Raw genomic sequence first — 22,601 nt, forward strand, 5'->3', positions numbered from 1 at the left:
TTGAAGGAGTCAGTAGATCCATCAAGCGCAAAGAGAGAGGAAGATCGTTCCAAAGCTTAGGAGCAACAGCCTGAAAAGATTTTTCTCCTCTGGTCCTGAACCGTGTTCAGGAACCATCAGTAGATTCTGATCCACAGACCTCAGAGCCCGAGCTGGGGTGTAAGGCTGGATCAGATCAGTGATGTAAGGAGGAGTCTGACCATGAATAGCTCTGAAAGTAATCTACAAAGTAGTTTGCAGGCAATAAATAAAGAGTAAAAACCGTGAACCCATTGAGTAGGTGAGTGCCTTTATAGAACAGGGTCACAAACAATAAAAAACAATACACAGTTTAAACTATATACTATAAAAGGCCAGGACACATAAGACAGGAGTCCCAGAAAATCAGGGAAAAACCTGCACAAATAAGAATGTCTTAAGATGTTTCTTGAAGGAGTCAGTAGATCATCAAACACAGAGGGAGAGGAGGATCGTTTAAAAGCTTATCGAGCAACAACCTGGAAGGATTTCTCTCCTCTGGTCCGGAAGTGTGTTCAGGAACCATCAGTAGATTCTGATCCACAGACCTCAGAGCCCGAGCTGGGGTGTAAGGCTGGATCAGATCACTGATGGAAGGAGTAGTCTGACCATGAATTGTTCTGAAAGTAAGAACCAGAATTTAAAAATTGATCCTGAAAGAAACTGGCAGCCAGTGAAGAGTTTTAAGGATCGGAGAAATGTGAGTTCTTCTACTAGAGTGGGTCAGAATTATTGCTGCAGAGTTTTGTATTAACTGCAGGCGAGACAGATCCTTCTTGTTTAGACAGACACCAAAATAAACTTTTAAAATAGTCTAAACGAGAAGTCACGATTAAGATAGATCCCACTTTTATTTATTTATATTATTATTAATATGGAACTCTCTTTTTCAAACTTTATATAACAGAAAATGTGTTTATTTACCGAACTGTCTGTGACAAAAAGTATGATTTTTTTTGCAAACCTAAAAAATTGGCCAAACATTTTCAGTTTAATTCCAAGAGAATTGTTGTTCAAAACCTTCTCCAACTCATAGCAAAGACTCTCCTTAATAATCTTTCATCATCCATTTCTACTCATCTCCAGATCATTTTCAAGGGAAAATATATAATTAATATAAGCTAAAACAACCATAAAATAAACTTAAACTGAATTAAAACCCACAACCTTCTGGCTGTGATCACTAGAGGTGTAAGAAAATATTTATATTGAATACATTTTTCCTGATACTATATTGATATAGATTTCAAATTGTTTATCTTTTATCCAAGCTTTTCATGCTTTAGAGTTCAATAAAGTGTCTTCAATATAGAATAATTGGAATTTTATTTACCTGCATTCGTATTTTTTCTTTTGTTTTTGTGTTGGAATTATACTTCCTGTAGTCGTTTCCTACTCTAGGGAAGAGAAAAGGAGTCATGTGGTCTGTAAATTCTGCAACGCCAGAGTCAAGTACTCGACAATACTACAAATATATCTTTGTTACTACAGTGTCACGATATATCGTGGCACCTATATTGTGTTCAGTATCGTATCATCAGGTTACTGTCATTTAATAATCATTCACACTCCACATTAGACACATTTGAGGTTTGTGAATTGGCTGTTTATTTATGACCAGGAGCTTCGAATAACCAATAAACACACCCATGTGTTCCACTGAAAAACAAAGAGGACATTTCACGGTAGGTCAGGAAAATCAAGAATACACACGCGAGTACGATTGCCGAGGCTATACGGTGTTTAAGTGGTGGTTATAATTCAGCAACCTCTCCATCAACAGGAGAAATAAAAAGACACACACATGGATAACAAAAAAAAAAGAAGAATCAAGTAGATAGATAACCTGCAGTCAATCCTTATATCACAATGCTGCATTTTGTGTGTTACAGTTTGTGTAGACGGCGACGTTAGTGCTTCATTTTGTTAGTGTGTAGTGGACCGCAGCAGTTAGCAGATGTCTTCAAGAAAAAACGCTGCAGTGAAGCCGTTTATTTCACAAGTGCAAGAGAACCTAAACGCTGAGGTAGAGAGAAGCTGAAGGCAAAAGAAGGTGAGGAATAAATAAAAAATAAAAACTTGCTGAGTCCATCTGTTTAAAAAGGCACTTGGAAGCGATGAAAACAATTAGACGGAGAAAGAAACAAAACAAGTTTGGTTTGAGGCTAAATAAATGAGGAACAACAACAAGGCATGTGCTGGAAAAAAACTCTAAAAACAAGTGAAGGTAAAATACAAATAAAATCTTAAAAAAAAAAGGCATCTCAAAGCTGGCGTATAAAAGTGATGCATAGCTCGAAAAACTAAAATGTACAAAAGTGTTTTTGCCCAGTCAACTAGTGGCGTCACATCCTCTCAAACCTGCATCAGTGTGTCACATCTCGTGTAACTGCAGCGCAGATAGTGGTTGAAATGCATTCAGTAAAAAAAAAGAATCTCAACATTAAAAGATTTACACCAGCAGACACTCTCTCAGGACTGTTCAATCGATTCTCCTGCATCGTTCTCGTGTTTGCAGGCCAATATGGCTTGAAAAAGGGTTCATGCTGGGCGATGGTGGCATATTTCTCTTGTGCGTCAAATATGCTCCTTAATCTTCTATTGGCCTAAACAGCTGAATATAGGTTTCTGGGTTATATCATCAGTGGAAAAATGGATCTCGGGGAGTCCCTGAACGAGGAGGGGGGGGGGGGGGGTCACTTGAGATTGAAGGCCAGCAGGGGTCGCTCCTCCCTCCTCTGCCAGGGGCTCTTCTTCTCGTCCTCCACGTCCTCCGGCGGGACTTCGTCGGGGGAGATGGAGACCACGTCGTGGTCAGTCCTGAAAGTCACTGCCGGAGACAGAGGGGACGCCGGCGATGCCGGCGACGACGACGAGTCGTTCTGGATCTGATTGTCTTCCTCGGCGGAGGGGCTCGCTCGCTCTGAAGGCTCCGGGGAAAGTTCTTGATTGCTGCGCGTCTCTTCGTCTTTGGCGTCCAGGTCGTCCACGAAGACCAGCTGAGCCAGGGCGGGCTTCGCGACCTTCGACCTGTCCTGGATCCTCCTCTCCCCCTGCTCGCCTTCTCTCCCTCGACGACCCGCTCTCGGCTCGTTGAGGTCCACGCCCGAGTCCAGACTGGCGTCGTTGCTGTTGACCTGCCTTCTGCCCTTCCCCTGCTGGCGTCCTGCTGCTGGTGGTGTGTTGCCCTGGCAACCCGCCCTCTGCAGGTCGATGTACGAGTGGCGAATGTGTGCGTTGGATCGTCCGTCCAGCGAGACGAACCAGGCCCGTGGGTGAGGGAGAGGTTTCCCGCCTCTCAGTTCCATCAGAGTCTTTTCGGCCAGCAGGGTGTCCTCGCTGTTGATCTCCACCAGGGCGGCCTCCCCGAGGGCGGTGGGGATGGACAGAGACTCCGACAGTTGCATCTTCTCCCCCTCGCCGTGCTGGGCCGGACCCGGGGCGGAATCTTTGGACGCCTTTCCGGCCGGAGGTTGAGAAGCGTTCAGCTCGGCCTGGATGGTCTCCAGGTCGCTCTGCTGGTCGGTCTGCAGGAGGAGGGCCTGACCCGACAACGGGTGTTCCCCCGGGAGCCGCATGTAGTGCGCCGGGATCACCAGAGTGGGGCGCACTCTCGGGTAACCTTCCCCGCCGCTGAGTAAATCCACGGACCCGCAGCAGAGGAGTTGCCCGGGGCGCACCAGCGACGGCGGATTGGGCCGCTCCAGGTGGTCCACGGATCGAGACAGAAGGTAGTCCGGAGCCCTGAGCTCGATCACCTCCCCTCGACTCGGGGTGTGAGGGGGAGACGAGGGGGAGATGCAGTTGATGCTGCTTATCTGTCCGTGATTGGCCGACGACAGGCGGTCGGAAATGGGGTTCCCGGAGGAGCAGACGGAGGTGTACGACTGACGGTAGCCGCAGTCGGCCGCCCCGCACGAGAGCGCCGCCTTCAGCTGGAAGGTCTCGGCCGACTGACGGTGGTCTCGGCTGCGGGGCGTCAGGTTGCCCAGGGACGAGCCGTGGTGGTTGCACGTGGACGAGCGGCTGTGCTTGCTGTGGCGCAGGAGGCTCGGGTGCGGTTGATTGTCTCGGCGCTCGAAGGAACAGGACTTCAGCATCGGCGTCGTCATGTCCGGCTCCGTCGCCACGGAAACCAGCTCAAGCTGTGGAGAAAAAACGCATTCATGTTAATTGGTGATATTCTAGTTAGACACATGTAGTCTGTACACATTTAAAGACAGCACATGTGCACAAGTGACCTGAAAAATCTCCTGTAATGCTTTGCCGCCCAGTCAGCCAATCACAGCTGTCGATCACTTTTGACTTAGGAACACGTAGAAATCATAAACAGTATCGTAGCGATCAATTAGCCGTTTCTAAATAAGCAATTTGGAGTTAGACTTCCACTTTTCTTGGCACCATAAGAAAGGGGCGTGGGGTACCCAGGGTCTCCCACCAATTTCTGTGCAGTTGCATTTAACTGCTATTCAAATCAGTTTGTAACAGTGTGAACAATGACACGTTTTTCCGTTCCTGCAATTTGTTGTGAAGCAAAATCAATCAAAACAGTGAGACAGCGGAAGTTGAGGCACATTATGGCGTGGGGCCAGTGTAACCAAGACCCTTCTGAAGGGCTCAAAAAACTCTTTTTAGATTTTCTGACAATATTATTTGCTGGTTTTATCAGGCAAATAATATTGATATAAAAACTTTGGGTTGTACATAGGGCGGTAATTGATAATGTTGGATATGCCCGTAATAAATAGTAAAATACAAATGAGCCAATTTGGACAGCAGATGTGATCCATAACTTGCTTGAACAACATACAAAGTAAACAAAGAATACAATTTTTGGAGCGTTTTTTAGACTGACAGAAACATAAGCTTCTTGGCAGAGGTCATTTGTGACGATTCTACAGACTCGATCAGCGACTTTTCCGAACGATTACACTTTAAAACGCAGCTGAAATACTATCATCAACATCATCCTGGCCTGGATACGAACCTCGTTGCTGATGAGGTTGAGGTGCGACATGGAGGTGGCCTGGTCCCTCTTGCTGTTGTCCAGACCCGACGAGTGGGTGACCTTTCGGTGAGACGCTCGCGGCTTCAAGCAACGACGCCTGTCGGTCACAGAAAGATACGGATGTTTTCATTGATTTGAAAGTAACACATTTCACATGTCAGACAAAATAAGAGTTCATTTTTTAAAGCAGATCTTCAGAAATTCTGTATATAATATAGATAGAACAGGATATGTAGTTAATCGCATTAGCCACTAGGTGGCACTAGACCTTCAGAAAACAAACAAGCTAATTACAAACAGTAGTTTATCAGAATCAAAAAACACTCTAGATAATTAATTCCAACTGTTCAATTAAGAGATGTTTAATTTAAATTGTCGTTTTAATTTTTTTTTTCCAGTCACATTCAATGCTGTGATTAAGTGTCATGAAAGGATAATACACACCTGCAGAAGTATAAAAGCACACAGAGCAGACAGAGCAAGATAAGAGCCATCCCTCCCAGTATGGCCAGCAGGAACACGGTGTGGTAGGTGCTGATGTCTTTGGCAACAATGGGATCTACGGATCATTGGAGATTAAAAATAATAATGTTACAATGATTAACCCCCAGATAGAAGGTCAACTTTTGCAGACCTTTTCTTTTCCAACATATTGTGAAAATCCAAATTCATCTCACCTGATTGCAGGGGCGACATGGCTGCCACCCAGTATCCCAGCTTTGGAGCGATGTAGGTCAAAGTGAGTCGATTGGCCTCTTTTCGGACGTGACCCCAGCTGCTCTTTATCCAGGCACCTGGTCCGGCAGAGACGGCATTTACACGTTTAATTTAACGGTGAATTACCAGCGCAAAAAATGGAAATAGTTTGTATAAATCACACTTTAAAAAACTATTCCTGGAAACAGAGTTGCTCATTTCTCCCACAAGGAGGCAGCAAACGTGTTCCTCACGTTCACAGACCATGTTTTTCAACACTTTATTTGCAAGATTTAGTTGGATATAATAAAACAGAAAACTTGATTTAAAAAAAAAAACTATTTTGAGTACAAGATTACATAAATGTTCTTCAGTTGAATACCATCTACCTCCAGGACTTGTGTTGCATAACTACATTCAATATTAAATACAGTTACATAAAGGTTTTCTTTTTTATAGGAAGCAGCTGCAAGTAGGTTCTGAAAAATGCTAGTGTTTTTGTGTGATATTGAGATTATTTGTGGGTTAAACGCTGTTGGCAAAACTGTATGAAAGCTAAAAATCACATGATAAACACTTGATTAATCTATAACTGAATATTAAAGATAACAATAAAAATGTTACACCTATTTAAAATGCATCATCAATTATCGGGGAATATATTCATTTTGTCAACAACCGTAAGAAATATGTAAAAGCAGCAAAACAGTAACGTAGAACAAACACTGAATAGAAGCCAGAGTGACTCAGCAACCTTCTCTTTTCACACACACACACACACACACACACACCAGTGCGGGCACACACAGACACAAATAACTAATCCATACCATCAACATTGCAAACATCCACTCTGGCTGTGGCTCACTCAAAAGAGAAAACCCCTGTGTAGCACCAGAGCAGTTTAACAGAAACACTCCAGTGATCTCAGGCTTTGACGCACACAGTCAGAAATCCAGTAAGTGTGGAGTTATGATGCTGGGCTTTACCAACTCTGAATGAATAATGGACGACATCTATTTATTCATCCGTTTCCTGCTCCTTTAAGACTTTAGAACACTCGACTGCTTGTCCTGTCCCCCGCGGTACATCTTTAACTCCTGCTGGTTTGTCCACCAACACAAGAGAAACAGGTTTTTGTTATTGTATCAACGTGCATGTGGGCGTGTGGCCCATGTGCAAACCCTTGGTAAATAAGATCTCCTGCACGAGGCCTTTTATCAAGTCTTAACTCTCTCCTGCCGTTTACGACGTTCATTGGAGAACCTAAATCTGAACTGTTTGTTACTTATTTGGCGGGTTGCTAAGCAACGGGAGATGTAGCCGAGAGTGGGGTCCTGGGATGACGCCTGTTGTGGAAATAGTGACTGCTACAGGCAAGTTGTGTGTGTGTGTGTGTGTGTGCGCGTGCAGCTCTTATCAAAGCCCTTTTATAAAGGAGATGAAGGCCCGAGACTTAGGGCAGCGAGATCCTTGAAGGATCCGCTGGTGAAACACAACAGTGTTTTTCAGCTTAAAGCTCGCAAACTCTTTTGATTTCTCCTTTTTTTTTAAATCCTAGTTCCTTGGTTTGCTGTAAACACTAACTAGTGCACATGTGTCAAACCCACCCACCTTGTTATTTTTGGCTCAAAATCTAAGAGAAATGAAACTAAAACTTTCAAAGTAAGTAACTAAGACGAATGATGTTTGAAAGGAGTTTGATGGGAGTTTTTGGTAAAAGAGGAAATAACGAATTGATCCTCAAGGAAAGAAAATGGAATATAGAAGTTCCTGTAAATACACATTTTTTACTTGGACTGCTAGTACAAGAAGGTGAAAGAATGACAAGTTCACACACACTGAGTCACCTATTAGGTTCCTCTAACTGAGCATCAACCAGTTAGTCAGTGTCGGTGCATGTCCTGCACATTTTGGTGAAACTTTTCTAAACTAGTCAAGATTAAATATGTTTTGTGTCATTTTACAACAAGAGTTTCCCCACAATTGGACCGGTTTAAGTTTGGCATTATATTCACGGATCGACCTCAAGATAAACACAGTAAAAAATAAATCAAAAAGAGTTTGTGTTTCACCAATTTTCACTAGTTTACAGGTTTCTTTTTTGAGAAACCTTCGCTGAATCAAGCGCCAAGAGTCACATGACAATGTTACTTCAGAGAAAATACTATATTTTTTCAAAACAAAACACATTTCAGACAGTAATTATCGATCCATCTAATAGAACTGACATTTTTTTTCGTTCTGTACGGCTTTAATAAACAGATTAAAGTCCTATTCTTAGTATCATGTACTTACATTTTAATAGAAAGTCGATTATAATCAGAGATTATGTTACATCTTGAACAGAAAAGGATAAATAACTAAAGGTTATTATCACTAGAATAGTAAAGAAGTATATGAAATGTATTGATTAATCTGATAGAACCCTGTAAAAATAGTTTTCTTTTCCAAATAAATAGGGTTATAATTAGAACCAAGAAGCTGTAACAAGACTAAATATGACTTATAATTAACATCCTAAACATCTGCAAAAAGTGTTGAAAGTAGAGTTTACTACTTGTGACACACACCGGGTTTCACTCATTTTCATCAGTTTAAAAGTAAATAATTTTATCCATATAGAATTTCTCTAATATTTATTATTGTAAATAGTTTCTTCCCGTTGAACCGTTTCTCACAAAGAAAAAACTGCTTCTACGAAAGTCAAATATCAGTGTTTTTGCTTATGATTCTTCCATAATGAACAGTTAAGCATCTTCCTGGCCACGAATAAGAAACCGTGTTGCTTTTCACGACTGATTTTTTTTAAGGAAGTTCAACCCGCTCCTCATTGAATGACGAGGTACGTACCGAAACGGGGGTCATATCTCCAAGCTGGGATGTGATCGTTCTCCTTCAGGCCGCTGTCGCCCGGCAGCGGGACGGAGACTGTGATTGGCTCGTTCACCTGCAGCTCCGCGCCGTCGCCGGCCAATAAGTGAACGGAAACCGCCGCGACCGGCGTCAACTCGAAGAACTTCTCCGTTCCTGCGAGACAGAACGCCAGTGTTTATATGAAGTTAAAAAAAAAAGAAGAAGACAGATGTCGAGGGGTCGACTCGACTGGAGCAATAAAGATAAAGCGAGGTAGCTTAAGAGAGGCAGGAAGGGAAGCAGGGGATCAACAGGAAAGAAGGAAACAGGATGGCGGCGGGGGAAAAAAAAAAAAAAAAAAGGAAGACATGGGGTTAGAAAGTGTCACAAAGCACAAGTAGGCCTGTGGTGCCCAGAGGGAGGCTGTGGGGAGGGGAGTCCACTCCAGCTGAATGAGAGCATCACACATGAAGGCATAAAAACACACACAGTTGACGCCAAGAGTTTCCGTGTCACACTCGGGGCTCGAGAGGCCTCTTCAAGTGAACCCGAGCACCCTCTCTCCTGGTCTCCCACACGACTGACCTCACCTGTGGAGTTGGAGCTGAGGACCTGCAGGTGGGGGAAGTGCTGGATGAGTGCCGGCGAGCTGGTCACGGTGAGCAGAGCCGACAGGTTTGCATAGGACGAGTTGGGCGGAAGGCTCAGAGCTCGGCGCTGGAAGTGAACGACAGGCTGGGCCCTAAAGCCTTGAGGAGATAAACAGATTAAAGTCCTATTATTAGAGTCGCGCGCTTACATTTTTTTATTACAAAGTCGGTAATAATCAGAGATCATCTCACATCTTCTACTGGAAAGGAAAAGTAGCTTAAGCACTGAAGACAAATAAAGGTTATTATCAATTAAACAATGTTGTAGTAGAGTATTAAGTATAAAAATGGATTGATTAAATGATATAACCCTGTATAATGTAAATTCTTATGATTACCCAATATAGTTCTTGATAATTAATAAGCTTACATCCATCAGCATGTATGTCATTTTTTTTACATTATTAAGTTCACAAAATGTTTTTCATTCTTCTTTGGTTTACAGGCGAAATACACAGTATAAGTTTAGGTTCACATTGTATTTTCTCGATTTCATTCGCCACTTTTTTTTACAAAATGTAAGCATTTTTATACATTTTCAAACACCATTAAAACATAAGTTAGTTTATCCTTCGTGCATTTAACAGACACCTGGTATATCAGAGTTAAATGTATGTAATTGATCTTGTCTATATAATCATTAGCTACTTGTATTGCATACAAGTATCTGCGGATTGTTTGTTAGCTTTTTCTTGGTGTGTTTTTTTAACAAAATTCCTTTCTGAATTCTAAAAAAAAAATCCTTTGGCACTATTGCAACACGAACAAATGCTATATTTAAATGTGACTAATGACTATCATCCTAAACACACGATGAAAAAATAATTAAGCAGAATTTACCAGTAGCCGTTTAAAGGACTGATTCTATCCTTTTAAATGCACATTTATTGAACCATACAAACAAGGAAATAGGGGTCTGAAGCAGTGCTAACAAATCAACCACACAAAGGTGCAAAAAATTATTGCAACCTGGACAAATCTTATATTTACCAAACGGTCTTTAACAGGAAGTAACTTTTTTAACTTTTGTAAAGTGGTGTATTATTGTTGACATCCAGAATTTATTTTTATTATCCTAGCGTCATCACTGGCATCTTTATAAGTCACAAAAATCAACATTAATCTACTTCAGTTTTGAGTAAACCATTTTACGGGCCAAATAAAATGACTTAGTGGACTGGATTTGGCCCCCAGGCCTCAAGTTTCTTTTTAGGAATTTGGCTTCTCTGTGTTTAAAACTCATTCATCACCTCACAACACAAAACATGTTTGGTTCACTTCTTTTAGAACCAAACATTAATTACATTTTCTTCCCTTTTGTATTGTTAGGTATTTATTTATAAGTGTTGACATCTCTGCAGCTTGTTGAGTAGCAACAGCCAAATAATCTTGTATATAACATTATCTAGAGCATCTAGTTTTGGTGCAGCTTTTAATTAGTGGTGATTTTTTTAAAACTCAATCCAACTATTCAAATAGTTTCCTCGACATCAATAACATGACGTCAAACATGTTTTTTTTCTTCTAATCACTCAGAAGAAACCGCTTCACTTTTATTTGTTTACTCATTCATTAAGTGGCCGCTCGTCAAACACACCGTAATTCTCTTGAAAGGGTGCGGCGCAGACCGACGGGTAATAAAATTGGATTTCAGGATCCAGACATGCATCGCTCTCCTGGGAGACATTGTTTGAAGGGCATTTTTTTGGGGGGGGGGGACCACTCCTTCCCTTCCTCGTCCCCTGCCTCAGGATTACTTTCAACTTCCCAACAAACGGCAGATCCACTGGAAACGAGCTCGATATAAAGTTCATTTTTTCGCCGGACTCAGCAAAGGTGATGTCATTGTGGCGGTTTTCGGGGGCCGAGTGAACATTCCTCAAGTGTGAGACACAAATCCAGCTGCTGGGAGAGTGTTCTCCGGGTGTTTCTGCACGCCGAGTTTGCAAAACTGATTCAAGCTGAAATTTTGAAAAAACACTTCGAAAACACGCCGAAAACCTCTTCATTTCCTTGTTTGCGCAGAATCTCTTTGTGTGTCTTTCAACTCCCTGTGCCCCCCGCTCAACACTGCTCTCACCTCATCTGTTCCTCCTTCTGTTGGACACCGTTCAGCCCATCCCCCCCCACCCAGACTCACCGAAAAATGCTCCACCCAAGTTCCCACTTTCCAGCACACACTGTATTATCCTCCTTCGTTACCCTCCCCTCTTTTCATTATTGTTCCTCATGACACACGCCGGGCTTTATCTCTCCCTGGGGCTCCCATGTTGTGAGTCGGACCGAGAATTATACTCCAGACACGCGCTGCGACCATTGTGTACTGTTCGCTTCACTTCTTAATAGAATTTGTGGCTTCTTTCTTTTCTTTTACTGTGGCTTTGAAAACGTCACGTCACTCAAAGACGCCGCTGTCATTCATGGCAAATGAAAAGAATCTCAACAAATCTAATGCGATTACACACCTCGACAAAAGGCCGACGCACAAAGATGTTTGCGGTACGCAGCAGGAGTGGTATCTTTAAATCTTTCACGTGACAAAAGGCCAATTAATGAAGAAACTAAATCCACGTTAAAAAGACTTTCAGGCGTTACCATGACGATTTGTTCAGCATTGAGGGCAGGAATCTGATATGACGCATAAGAAACTACTTATTGATACTTTGATTTATTATTTAATCTAACTACTGGAGTCACGTGATAATTTGGAATATTGATCTAAAGCTATCACGATATTATCACGCAAATAACTGCTTAAATTAAGGATTAAAAAAAACAAAAAGCGAACTCACTACATACAAGACACCTTCGCCTTTACCTCAATGAAATCCTTGACTGATTCAAATAAGGTATTTATCACGATTGTAGGCAAAAAAATTAAATATCTTTCACTTCTTCACTTCTAAAGAAAACCTTTCTGAAAAAATCTCTATCATTAGCTAATTATCTTGAGGCAATAAAGGGAGATTTCACCTTTAACTATTTTAAGAATCCAAATAAAAAATATGAAACTGAAGTCTTCCGTCTATCACAGAGTTGTTCTATTGTGTTAAAACTCCAAGAGCTGCTTGTGTAGTAAATGGTCAGCGCTGGAGTATGTAACAGATTTTCTACAACCGCTGGGATGTGTTGACTCAGAATATAAACTCCCTGACAGAGTGAAAGAAGTATGTTTGACTTATAAAAGCGAGGCAAGTCTCTGTTTATACGAAAGACACGGTTGGTTTTTGTCACCGAAACGGTTTGAAAGTGACCATTAGTTCTTTAAGGATAGAAGATGAAGACTTGCTCAAGGGCCGAGGGAGGAACAGAATGGAATCAATCAATAAATAATTGGTCAAGACTGGGCTGGAGGGGGATGGTAGGGGGTTGGTAAACAAGTCTACTATTTCGTCCAGGATAATAAAAAAATGTATTTTGTTGCCTAATTAAGAGTTTAAAAAAACAAAAATCTATAAAATTAAGGACCAAAGCATATCATCATATTCTGAGGAAACTTGTTTTACCGACGTCTCACATCCCATAGTCTCAGATTTGATTTTCTTTCTGTAGAAATGTGACGCTATAATATCCCAGTAGTTTGACACTCCAGCTAACAAAGTGTTACAAATGAGTCGTCATCGAATACACGCGGTCGTGTTTACCTTGGAAGTCGGAAACGATCTCCACCACATCCTCGTAGACCATCAGAGTAGCGGCTCTTTCTGGCAGAAGGTTGAGACTGATGGAGGAAAACACTGTAAAAACAAACACAACCTTCATCACATGCTACACAAAAAAACGCTTCACTAGCTTTGATAGCTTCATTCTCACACCATCACAAACACAAAACAAGTCATTCAATCTTTTCTTTTTTTTTCCCCATCTGCTTCCTTTCTTTTAGGCGGTGTCGGACCAGCGCTTGACCCGGCAGACATCACAACTCTCCTCTTCCTTCCCGTCTTTTCTCATTGTTCCAAACTGGTAAGCGTAATAATCCAATTGGTGTGCGTCAGTTGGCTACCCTCGCACACTTCCACTGAAACCAACATCCTACACACGATACCACGATGACGGGGGGGGGGAAGTTTATCCAAGAATAATCCCAAATAAACAGTCAATTTCTTCACAATTGAAAACCAAAAAGACTGTAAAACAAAGTTGTAATCTCCTTTAAAGAATTTTAAAAAAGCCAAAGAATGGGATGAACATACCGGGTAATCTGGACGGGGTCCAAGGCACAGAGTTTGGCACGTAGCCTTGTTTGGTGGCGGCGACGATCAACGGAGTCCCGACCCGGTAGAGAAAGCGCAGGTAGGTGTTGCCGTCCGCCAATGAGGTTTCGGTGGTCAGCAGAGTGTGGTTGGAGAAGAGCTGCACGGCCGCTCCTCCCAGCGGCTGGTGAGTGCTGGCATCGCTGAGGTGGACCTTCAGCGTCACCTCTGCGGACAAACAAAGCACTTAATACCTTTGTTTGTGTGACATTAAAACACAATACGGGTATTATTACAGTCGTTTCCAGCACTCATCCCCCCCCCCCTTGAAACCGGGTCTTGATCCAACGCCAAGGGCCCTTTGATTTTCGGTCTACAGAGACGGCGCTGCACATACCGGACCCACTAAGAACCATCAGCCGCCGCCTGACCGTTTCCTGGACCCAAGCCAGTGGCACTTCCCCTCTGAAACAATGGACCGTTTCCCTCTCTCAGAGAACTCTTGATCCAAGAAGGAAAACAAGTGGATGTATATATAGACACCTCCACTAATAGTCACGGTCGAGTCGATATACAATTTCTCTTGGTTCGTAGTTTAGGATGGCGGATGAAAAAAATACCGTAAAAGGTTTATTTAAGCGATTTCCGGCAACTAAACGTGCGGAGAATCATTTTTCCTTCAGCTATGTTGGACATGATGAGGGACCAGATGAATACGACGGGAGAAAGACAAGATCTAAAAAATATTAACGAATATATCTGACGGTTGCCTCGGTTATTTATGTGTTAAGAAGCAACATTTCAAAACAAATATTGCATTTAAAGTAAAGTATATCTAGTATGATTCAGAATTTTATTTTTTTATTAAGCTACATTTTTGTGATCTTAAACTGTAACTTGTTTTTGTAAGTGAGTCATTCAGTTTTAAATGATATATTAATGTCTTCTGAAATTGATTGTAAATGAATATGGATATAAAAAGAAGAATCTATGTAAATTGGTGTATTTTTTCTCCAACCCTTATTTAAAATGTCAATGAATTAACTAAAATGATGAAAAACAAAACACAAATAAATTAATTAACACATGCTTTTGCAAGAAAAGGTTTTTTATCAATTTAAAATGGTGAACTTAAAAACTTGAAAAACTTAGTTGACGTTTAAAATAAAATCTTTGGGATCTCAAATGTAGTTTTTTCAAATATATATACAGTTAGGATGAGCGAGAAATCACAGAAACATGATGAAAACAAGAAAACTTCCAAAAATAAAAAAACAAAGCCGATTCATCTCGACCTTTTGCTTGGTGTCCATAAGTTAATCCTTGAATCTTATTTAACAAACACTAAAAGTGGTTCTCCTGAAATTTAGCAAAAGCATTTCATGGAACTAACCTCAAATCAAAAAGTATATCCACCAACACCCCCCCAAAACTCTAAATACAACAGTCTGGCAAGCGTTGAACACGAGTTTCCACTAAGTAACACAACTTTATGAGGCCTTAAAACGAAAGCTTGACGTTCCAAGAGGTAATGTGCGGATCATTGACATTTCAAATATCCTCTAGCTTATTAAAAAAAAGTCAGGATTTGACTCAAATCCAGGATTTCATAGCACCTCAAAAAGTATGGTCTGTTGATGATTTCATGACCTCACTTCCTGTTCCACTCCCAGTGAACTGCTGCTAGGGGTACCAGCTGTGTTCACTTAAAAACCCTCCCCGGGGAGAGACCGGACTGACATGTAAGAGCACACAAATGCAGCAGCCCCCCCCCACCACCACCCCACCTCCTAATTCTCAGCCAATAAATCAGTACCGTGATGACATCATTGTTAAACAAGCTTCTCCTCCGACACACACTCGCCGTCAGCCTGAATCACCGCCAACCTGCCGCTCGAGTCCAACGTACTCCAGATAAACAAGCTTCATTTCTGAGCAAATTATACGACGTTTTTTTTCGTGAGGGCTGATGATTCCTAAAAATAAAAGGTGCTAATTGGGAGAGAGAAGAGGGACGCGAGATTATCTGGAAATGTTCGGTATGACCGGCCTCCATTGGGCGTGTGAAGGGTTTGTTGCCCAACAAATAGAAAATATGTGCACCTCAGATAAAACGGTGTTGTACGGTGAAGATACTTCTCTTGTGAAGATTTACTTTTGGACGCTTTATTAGGCAAGAGTTACCAACTAAGGGGGTAAAATCGTTAAAGTTCACTTAATGTGCTGATTTAAGTGTCTCTTAAATTGTTCTAGGACCTCTATTACAGTCATCAGTTTCTTTTTGCACAAAACTCTCATTTAATAAAGATATTTACATTGGAAAATACGCTTAAGCCCCGCCCACTTAAAAAGGGGCTTTGGCCGAGAAGGATGATGTGTCTCAAATCGCATACTTCTCTTAGTATACTAGAAGTTAGTATGCATCAGGATAGTGTACGTACTAACTAGTATGCAAATTCTCAACAGATAGTACGTCTCAAATCAAACACCGCAGCTACGCACTAACAGGAAATGACGCGACAGCTTCTTCTTCTACTTCTATTTAACGATGGTTTCCACCAGCTGTTTGAACGCTATCGCCACCTGCTGGCAGCCCGTTTTGCAAGTTTGGAAGAAGAAATAAAGAAAAATATGAGAAACTAAATATTCGCGAGATATTTACGCAGATATCAGCACTGAAGACGTGTCATCCTTCTACTGCTGGCTGAAAATACACCTGTAAGTATATGCATATATATGCATTTATATGTGACGTAACTTCCGTTTACAATGTCACTAAGATGGCGGCCGTTTAGAGTAGATAGTGTCCATCGAACCATACTCAATTTTGTGGGCGTTTTAGTACGCCAATTTAGTGTGCATGGCGCACTAAATTTTGCATACTAAGAACCACTCACGCACTAAAAATACTAACTTTAAGTACGCAAGTATGTGATTTGAGACACAGTAGAAGTCTCGCTCAACCGACCACGCCCACTCTGCTATGATTGGCCACAAAAACAAGAGTTGCATTCAAGGACTCGAGTAAATTTCAAACTCACCCCTGAAACTCCTGTTTTGTACATTAAAAACGAATAATAAAAATAAGGTTTAGTGCTTACTGTACACATCACAAAAACACCGAAAGGCAGAAGTTACTCTCACCATGTTTACATAAATATTTATTTTGTTTCAAGTAATAACTTCCAATCGGAGCAACGTCATGATGAATGTCCTACTGCATTTTGAACATGATTTTGGATATTGAATATCCAGAATTACAGCATAGAAGAAATGCATTATGGGATTTGTAGTGGTGGCCTTTTTTTTTGTTCCATTCATTATTTAAAGGGTGAAATCTGCAACTGTAAAATGACTTTGGAAATGTGTTCTTCAAATACAGAAACCTCCATACTACAACCTTTTCAACCAAATTATATATAGCTAAACCATAACATCACTACAACTCTTTACAACTCTCGCTCTACTTTTAAATTCAGTGTTCAAAGATCCTCCTCTTCAGCGAAGTACTCATTCCCCGACACCTCTATATTTTCATCCCCCTCTTTCAACTTGAATCTTGAAAAAAAAAATCGATCTGCAAATTGCAGACCGGTATTTTTCGAAAACACCGGCTGATGTGTCGAGGCCTTCGATTGGACGTGCCCGTTCCATCTGTCGTGTCAATTATAGCTTCAGCGAAGCTAAAAGGTCGACGACTGCATAGCGTCATGTCTGGTTCTCATGGCGAACACATAATGATACGCGGCTTAAGTATCTTTGAGCTCGATTACAAATGGGTTAAAGATCGTCATGAACATCAGAATATCTACGATAATAACAGCGATAAGGAAGAATAATGCGTCTGAAATCCAGTCAAAAGGAGGTTCTTAACATTGCAGAGATCACAGGTAAACACGGCAAACATGCAAGTGTGGGAAACCATGTCTCTCCGCCCGGCTCCAGGTCAGGTTACACACCATTCTGCGGTCAAACTGATCTAATGGCCACGTGTTTTATTCGAGTTATTCATGTCGAAGCTTTTGTCCGTCGCCTTTTGAAGTGAGAGGAGAAAATGTCACGTCGCATAAAAATACATTCCGTCGGTGCAGCTGCGTACTATTTACAGAGCCTTTCTCCCGTGTGTGGTCAGTGGGCGACTCGTCAGCTGCAGCGTCCGTCAAACTTGACATTTAGTTCGGTGGCGGAGACGAGATACGGAGCGTGTTCGGGGCGAAGACACGACCTGCTGGGTTGTATCCTCGTCCTTCGCTTTGCTCAATAAACCTGCTCACTAAAGCACATTTCTGTTGTAATTTGATAGGATTTGTGATGCGACTGGCAAAAAACAAAAGGTTGGATAACTCGAAGGTCATTTCAGTCTGCACGAAATGAATGGGGGGGGATATAGGAGTAGTCAATGGGGGGATTTATGCTTTATATTTCTCAAAAATCAATAATCCAGTGCCAAATATACCGAAGTATTAACTTTAAGTGTTAATTAAGTATCACTTATATGAACAATCCTTCCGCGATTAAAGCTCAAAGTGCTTTGTTTTCGTCACTGAAATCTTTCAAAACTTTAGAAAAAAAAACCATCACCAGGGGAGGCTGAACACAGTAATTGAACATGTTGTGGCTTGAAACAAGCAGACGCTTGATGCGGACAAAAAACGAAAAGATTGACCAAAACAAGGTTAAAATAGTGACACAAAGGGAGGAACGACGAGAGAGTCGGTCCTTCCATTTCATCCCACCTGGATTATCAGAGTCACCGCTTAATCCCATTAACTCTGCAGTAGACGGAGAAATGCGATTATGTGATGGAGTCTTACTTTCGAGATGGAAGGAAAGATCTGCGTGTCAACAAATAAATATCGTAGAGGGACTTTAACTTTGACCATTCCTGTATACCACAGATATTTAACAATTATCTACCAGAAATTAACGTATAAAGCAACTGATAAAAATAAAAGTTCTTGCAAGTTATACTCCAGACTAGATTAGATTTTGTTATGTAGTGTGCCAATTGTTTTGCCAATCCAGCCGTGGTCAAATCCATTTTTAAGAGGCAAAATTACATACTGCGAGTGCTGTAAGAGGCCAGAAGAAAGAAGGGATGAAGAAAAAGAGCCTCATAAAGGTTGGGAGAAAAATTGAAAGGACAAAAAAGGATCAATGTTGTAAGGTTTTTACAATATTTTTGTTTTTATAAGAAAATAAGCAAAATGTGTTATTTCACTTTATATTATTTCAATTCAAAAACATTTGATTTAAACCTAAAGTATATTACAAAACATATAAATTGAAAAATACCCGCAAAAAGGACGAGTCAATTGATTGAGTTGGTTACTCCTGAAAACAAAAAAAATCTGATTTTAACTAATAGAAAACAGGGGTGTGTATTGGTGATACGTATCGCAAAACAGGGGCAACGATACAAAATATTGCGATACTGTAGAGACAACTTTGTAATATTATCCAAGTACTTGACTCTGGTGTGCAGAATCTAAAGACAAAGTCGTAACTTAATTTGTTTTGGAACCAAAACATCTCCAATTATCAGCTTTTTAAAGTTGCTGGAGTCGATTGTATCCTCTTGTCCTCAGTCATCACGCCGTTCCAATGACTATGGAGAACATAGTGACTGCCACCATCTAGCAGACGGAAGTTTAATTACAATACAAAAATGGCATGTTAACTAATATAAAAAATAGATCAAATTATTTTATTTTAAACACACTTAATTGAACTGTAAACCATTGAAGAATTATGTTTAAAAAAAAATGTGAAAGCCAAAAAATACATAAAGATTCTACACGGTACTGTCCAATCGTCGTATCAGTATTTTCTAAGACCCCTAATAGAGAATAGTATTTTGATCCTTCAGTTAAAGAGCTTTACTCTGATCTCATGAGGACCACATTAACAAAGTCAACAGACCACGGTCGGCCTCCGGGCGGACACTTATACTCGCCCAAATAAAAAACTGTTATCTCTGTACGCAGAGGTTTTCTAAGGACAAACGTCTTCTCACGAGGATCCCCGTCCAGTTGCATCACTAAACAACGTCTCATGATGGAAATTAAGCTGGTGACAACATGATTTGATTCGTCCAGTTCGTGGCAGCTCCCGAAAAACCCGTCTGTCTGAGATTGAAACCCCACTCCTGTTATGGTCTGTGGTAATGTGCATGAGATCCAGTCTGGCTGTCTGGCTCCACTCATCTCTACAGCCTGTAAAAAGACCTCGCCATCCACCTAGAGTAAACACGCTCTGAAGCGAAGGTCAGTGAGGATGGTCAGATGGCCTGGTAAACCTGAGCCTGGTTAAACACAAATACACAATCAAAGGCTAAGATTAGACTTGGTTAGAAGGTTTTTGAAGAGGCTGTACTCCTTAAATGAATAAATACCTTCAATTATTTGCATATTATTTTACATAAAAGGCTTGAAAACCCAGACAAAAGAGGTTTTATATAGTAAAACATAATCCGGTAAATACCCCAAAAAATGATGCTAAAATTAAACCAGGGATTTCCGGTTAAAGTCAGTAAGTAACACATTAAATAGAGTCTTTGTTATTGGGCTCCTATTTATTTGTACTGCCAAGTGTGTAAGCCTATAAGCTTTCTTCATAAGGAACCTTTCGGAGGAAAAAAAAGTTAAATATAATCCTCAATAGTTGACAAATGCTTAGTGTTGCATCCTCCCAACTTGAATTTAACTATAGTTTTGACTTGTATGTGCATTGTTTGTGTGTGTTTCCAAGTACAAGAGGTTTGTGTGCAAAATACGAGCCGTAAGAAGTTATGGATACAACTATGTACTACAATATTTTTAGGATTTTACTTTAGAGATATTGAACAACACCGTTTTTTTTTAATTGAGTTTTTATCATGTTTGTTTTATGGTTTATGTTTTAATAAAGTATGTATTAAATCCAATAATTCAATCACCATCCGAGTATTGACAAGGACGAGAGGATACAGTAGAGTCTTTTGAAGACGATTTTTGGAGATATTTTGGTTTCAAAACAAATGAAAGCAGTTACGAGAAGAGTCATGTGGTCTGTATATTCTGCAACACCAGAGTCAAGTACTAAATAATACTACAAATATATACTTGATATTCAACAACACCGTTTTTATTATAGTTATTTTACTAAAATAATCAGATTTTTATTTACAATGAACATGGAACTGTTAAGGAACTTGTTCCTTTTTGTGCTGAAAAGAAATTTCTGGCCACTAGATTCCAGCAACTACTGAGGACGAGAGGATACAGTCGACTCTTTTAAAGACGATTTTTGGAGATATTTTGTTTCAAAACCAATGAAATACTTACGACTTCATCAAGAGTCATGTGGTCTGTAGATTCTGCAACACCAGAGTCAAGTACTCGACAATACTACAAATATATACTTGGGCTTATACTGTATTGATATTCAACAACACCGTTTTTATCATAGTTAATTTATGGCTAATATTTTAATGAAGTGTGTATTAACTAAAATAATCCGATTTTTATCTACAGTTAACATAGTAATATTAAAGCGTTTTTTAATTGTTGTGCTGAAAAGAAACCTCTGGCCACTAGATTCCAGCAAAGACTGAGGACGAGAGGATACAGTCGACTCCAGCAGCTTTTAAAGCGGATGTTATAATTTAATATAAATAATTTGGTTTCAAAACAAACAAAAGCAGCTACGACTTGGTCAAGACTAATGTGGTCTGTAAAGTGAAGTACAATACTACAAATATATTCTAGATCATAGCAATATATTTATACATCTTTCTCCATTAATTGTGATACACATTTTAATCTCAACAGATAAGATATAACCTATTCGAAATTTGGGAAATGTTATCGAGTGCCTTTTACCCTTGGTAGCTGGGAGATGATCCCAATTAATTAATTTAATTATAATTTATATTTTAAACTTGAAAAAAATATATATATTTAAGCATTATTGGGCGATGTTTAGTGCTTTCTAGATTAAAAAAAATGTGTGATATAAAATAAATAAATATATTTAGTATGTTTGTTGTGAAGCAGACACTTCCTTTAACTGTCGAGGTCAAGATAAACCACTTTGTTAAGGTGATACCTTCTAGGAACCTCATTTTAAAATGGAATTAAGTACATAAAACAATAATACTTTATTTAAAGTAACCATTTGACTTCCTAGGGATCACTTTCACCTCCTGCTAAGTGGCTAGCGGTGAGCTAGCTAAGTTCAGGTCACATCAGCATCCAGGCTAACGTTAGCCTCGCAAATAGCCCCGACGAGCAGCTCACGAATCCTGCCTTCAAAAAAGCCCAACATTCCCGTCGTTTCTTACCTTCGGCGCTCTTGTCCTCCGGTAAGGTTTTAGCGGCAGCTTTCGAGACGACATATCCGACCAACAGGAGAAGAAAGGCAGCCGTCGGAACCCTGTCCACGACCCGCATCATTGCAGATGTGAGTCTCAACGTGAAATAAAAAAATTTTTAAAAAAAAGTCTCAATCTTTCCAAAAACTCATTCGTCGTTTATTCCAGAAGGAAGACGACGATCCGTAATTCACAGCATTCCCGGTCTTTTTCTTCTCCTTTCCGGTTCTTACATCCCCTCGATTCCGTTTTTTCCACGATTGTCCAGGGTCAGGAGGAAGACAGCCCTGTGCCTCAGAGCCACATGCCCCACAATAGAGCACCAACAGGCGGCTAACTCCAAACACAGTACCGCTGACATACGCGGATATGCGGCGACCCCTACCGGTTATATATGGTAAACGACACTCTGGATTTTTTTTGTGTGTCAATACAGATGATTAGATAAGCTTTATTGATTCATCCGGGGATCTCCTAACATCCAAAATAACAAATATAAAATAAAAAATAACTAAACACCAAGCAGCCATTTTTGTGTAATCTAAGAATTAACAAAACATATATAAAATAATAAGAAGAAATGTAATAATATTTACTCAACTGAGCTTTATTTATGGAACACTTTTAAACAACAGCTGTCGTCACACATGCTGTATAAGAACATAAAATATAGCACCAAATAAAAACAGTTAAAAAACACTTGGATAATGCAATAAAAGAAAATAAAACAAGTAAAGGGAATTTAAAAAAAACCAACAGCTTGTATCTAGTAAAACCCAGGGAATAAAATTCGTTTTAAGACGATTTAAAATAATAATAATAATAAT

General features: G+C 40.3%; 1 protein-coding gene across 1 annotated transcript; it reads right to left on the bottom strand.

Annotated features, from left to right (window-relative positions):
* Positions 1-1,609: 1,609 nt before the first annotated feature.
* On the bottom strand, positions 1,610-22,157 carry fam171a1 (family with sequence similarity 171 member A1). Its single transcript, XM_087778994.1, has 9 exons — positions 21,745-22,157; positions 13,422-13,649; positions 12,873-12,965; positions 9,169-9,327; positions 8,576-8,752; positions 5,704-5,820; positions 5,471-5,585; positions 5,006-5,123; positions 1,610-4,163 (listed from the first exon to the last, which is right to left on the bottom strand). The coding sequence occupies exons 1-9, from the start codon at positions 21,854-21,856 to the stop codon at positions 2,715-2,717; spliced, it is 2,568 nt and encodes an 855-aa protein (XP_087635120.1). The 5' UTR covers positions 21,857-22,157; the 3' UTR covers positions 1,610-2,714.
* Between the last annotated feature and the right edge of the window lie 444 nt (positions 22,158-22,601).

This window comes from Callionymus lyra, chromosome 17 (genome assembly GCF_982586985.1).
Source record: "Callionymus lyra chromosome 17, fCalLyr1.hap1.1, whole genome shotgun sequence".
NCBI lineage: Eukaryota > Metazoa > Chordata > Actinopteri > Syngnathiformes > Callionymidae > Callionymus > Callionymus lyra.

What these genes read in the sequence shown, in the direction of transcription:
- fam171a1 (XM_087778994.1), bottom strand. Translation starts at nt 21,856, where the DNA reads ATGATGCGGGTCGTGGACAGGGTTCCGACGGCTGCCTTTCTTCTCCTG. An exon ending in GAGATATGACCCCCGTTTCG is followed by an intron (nt 5,821 to 8,575) that starts GTACGTACCTCG and finishes CTGCCGGACCAG; the next exon opens with GTGCCTGGATAAAGAGCAGC. An exon ending in CATGTCGCCCCTGCAATCAG is followed by an intron (nt 5,586 to 5,703) that starts GTGAGATGAATT and finishes AATGATCCGTAG; the next exon opens with ATCCCATTGTTGCCAAAGAC.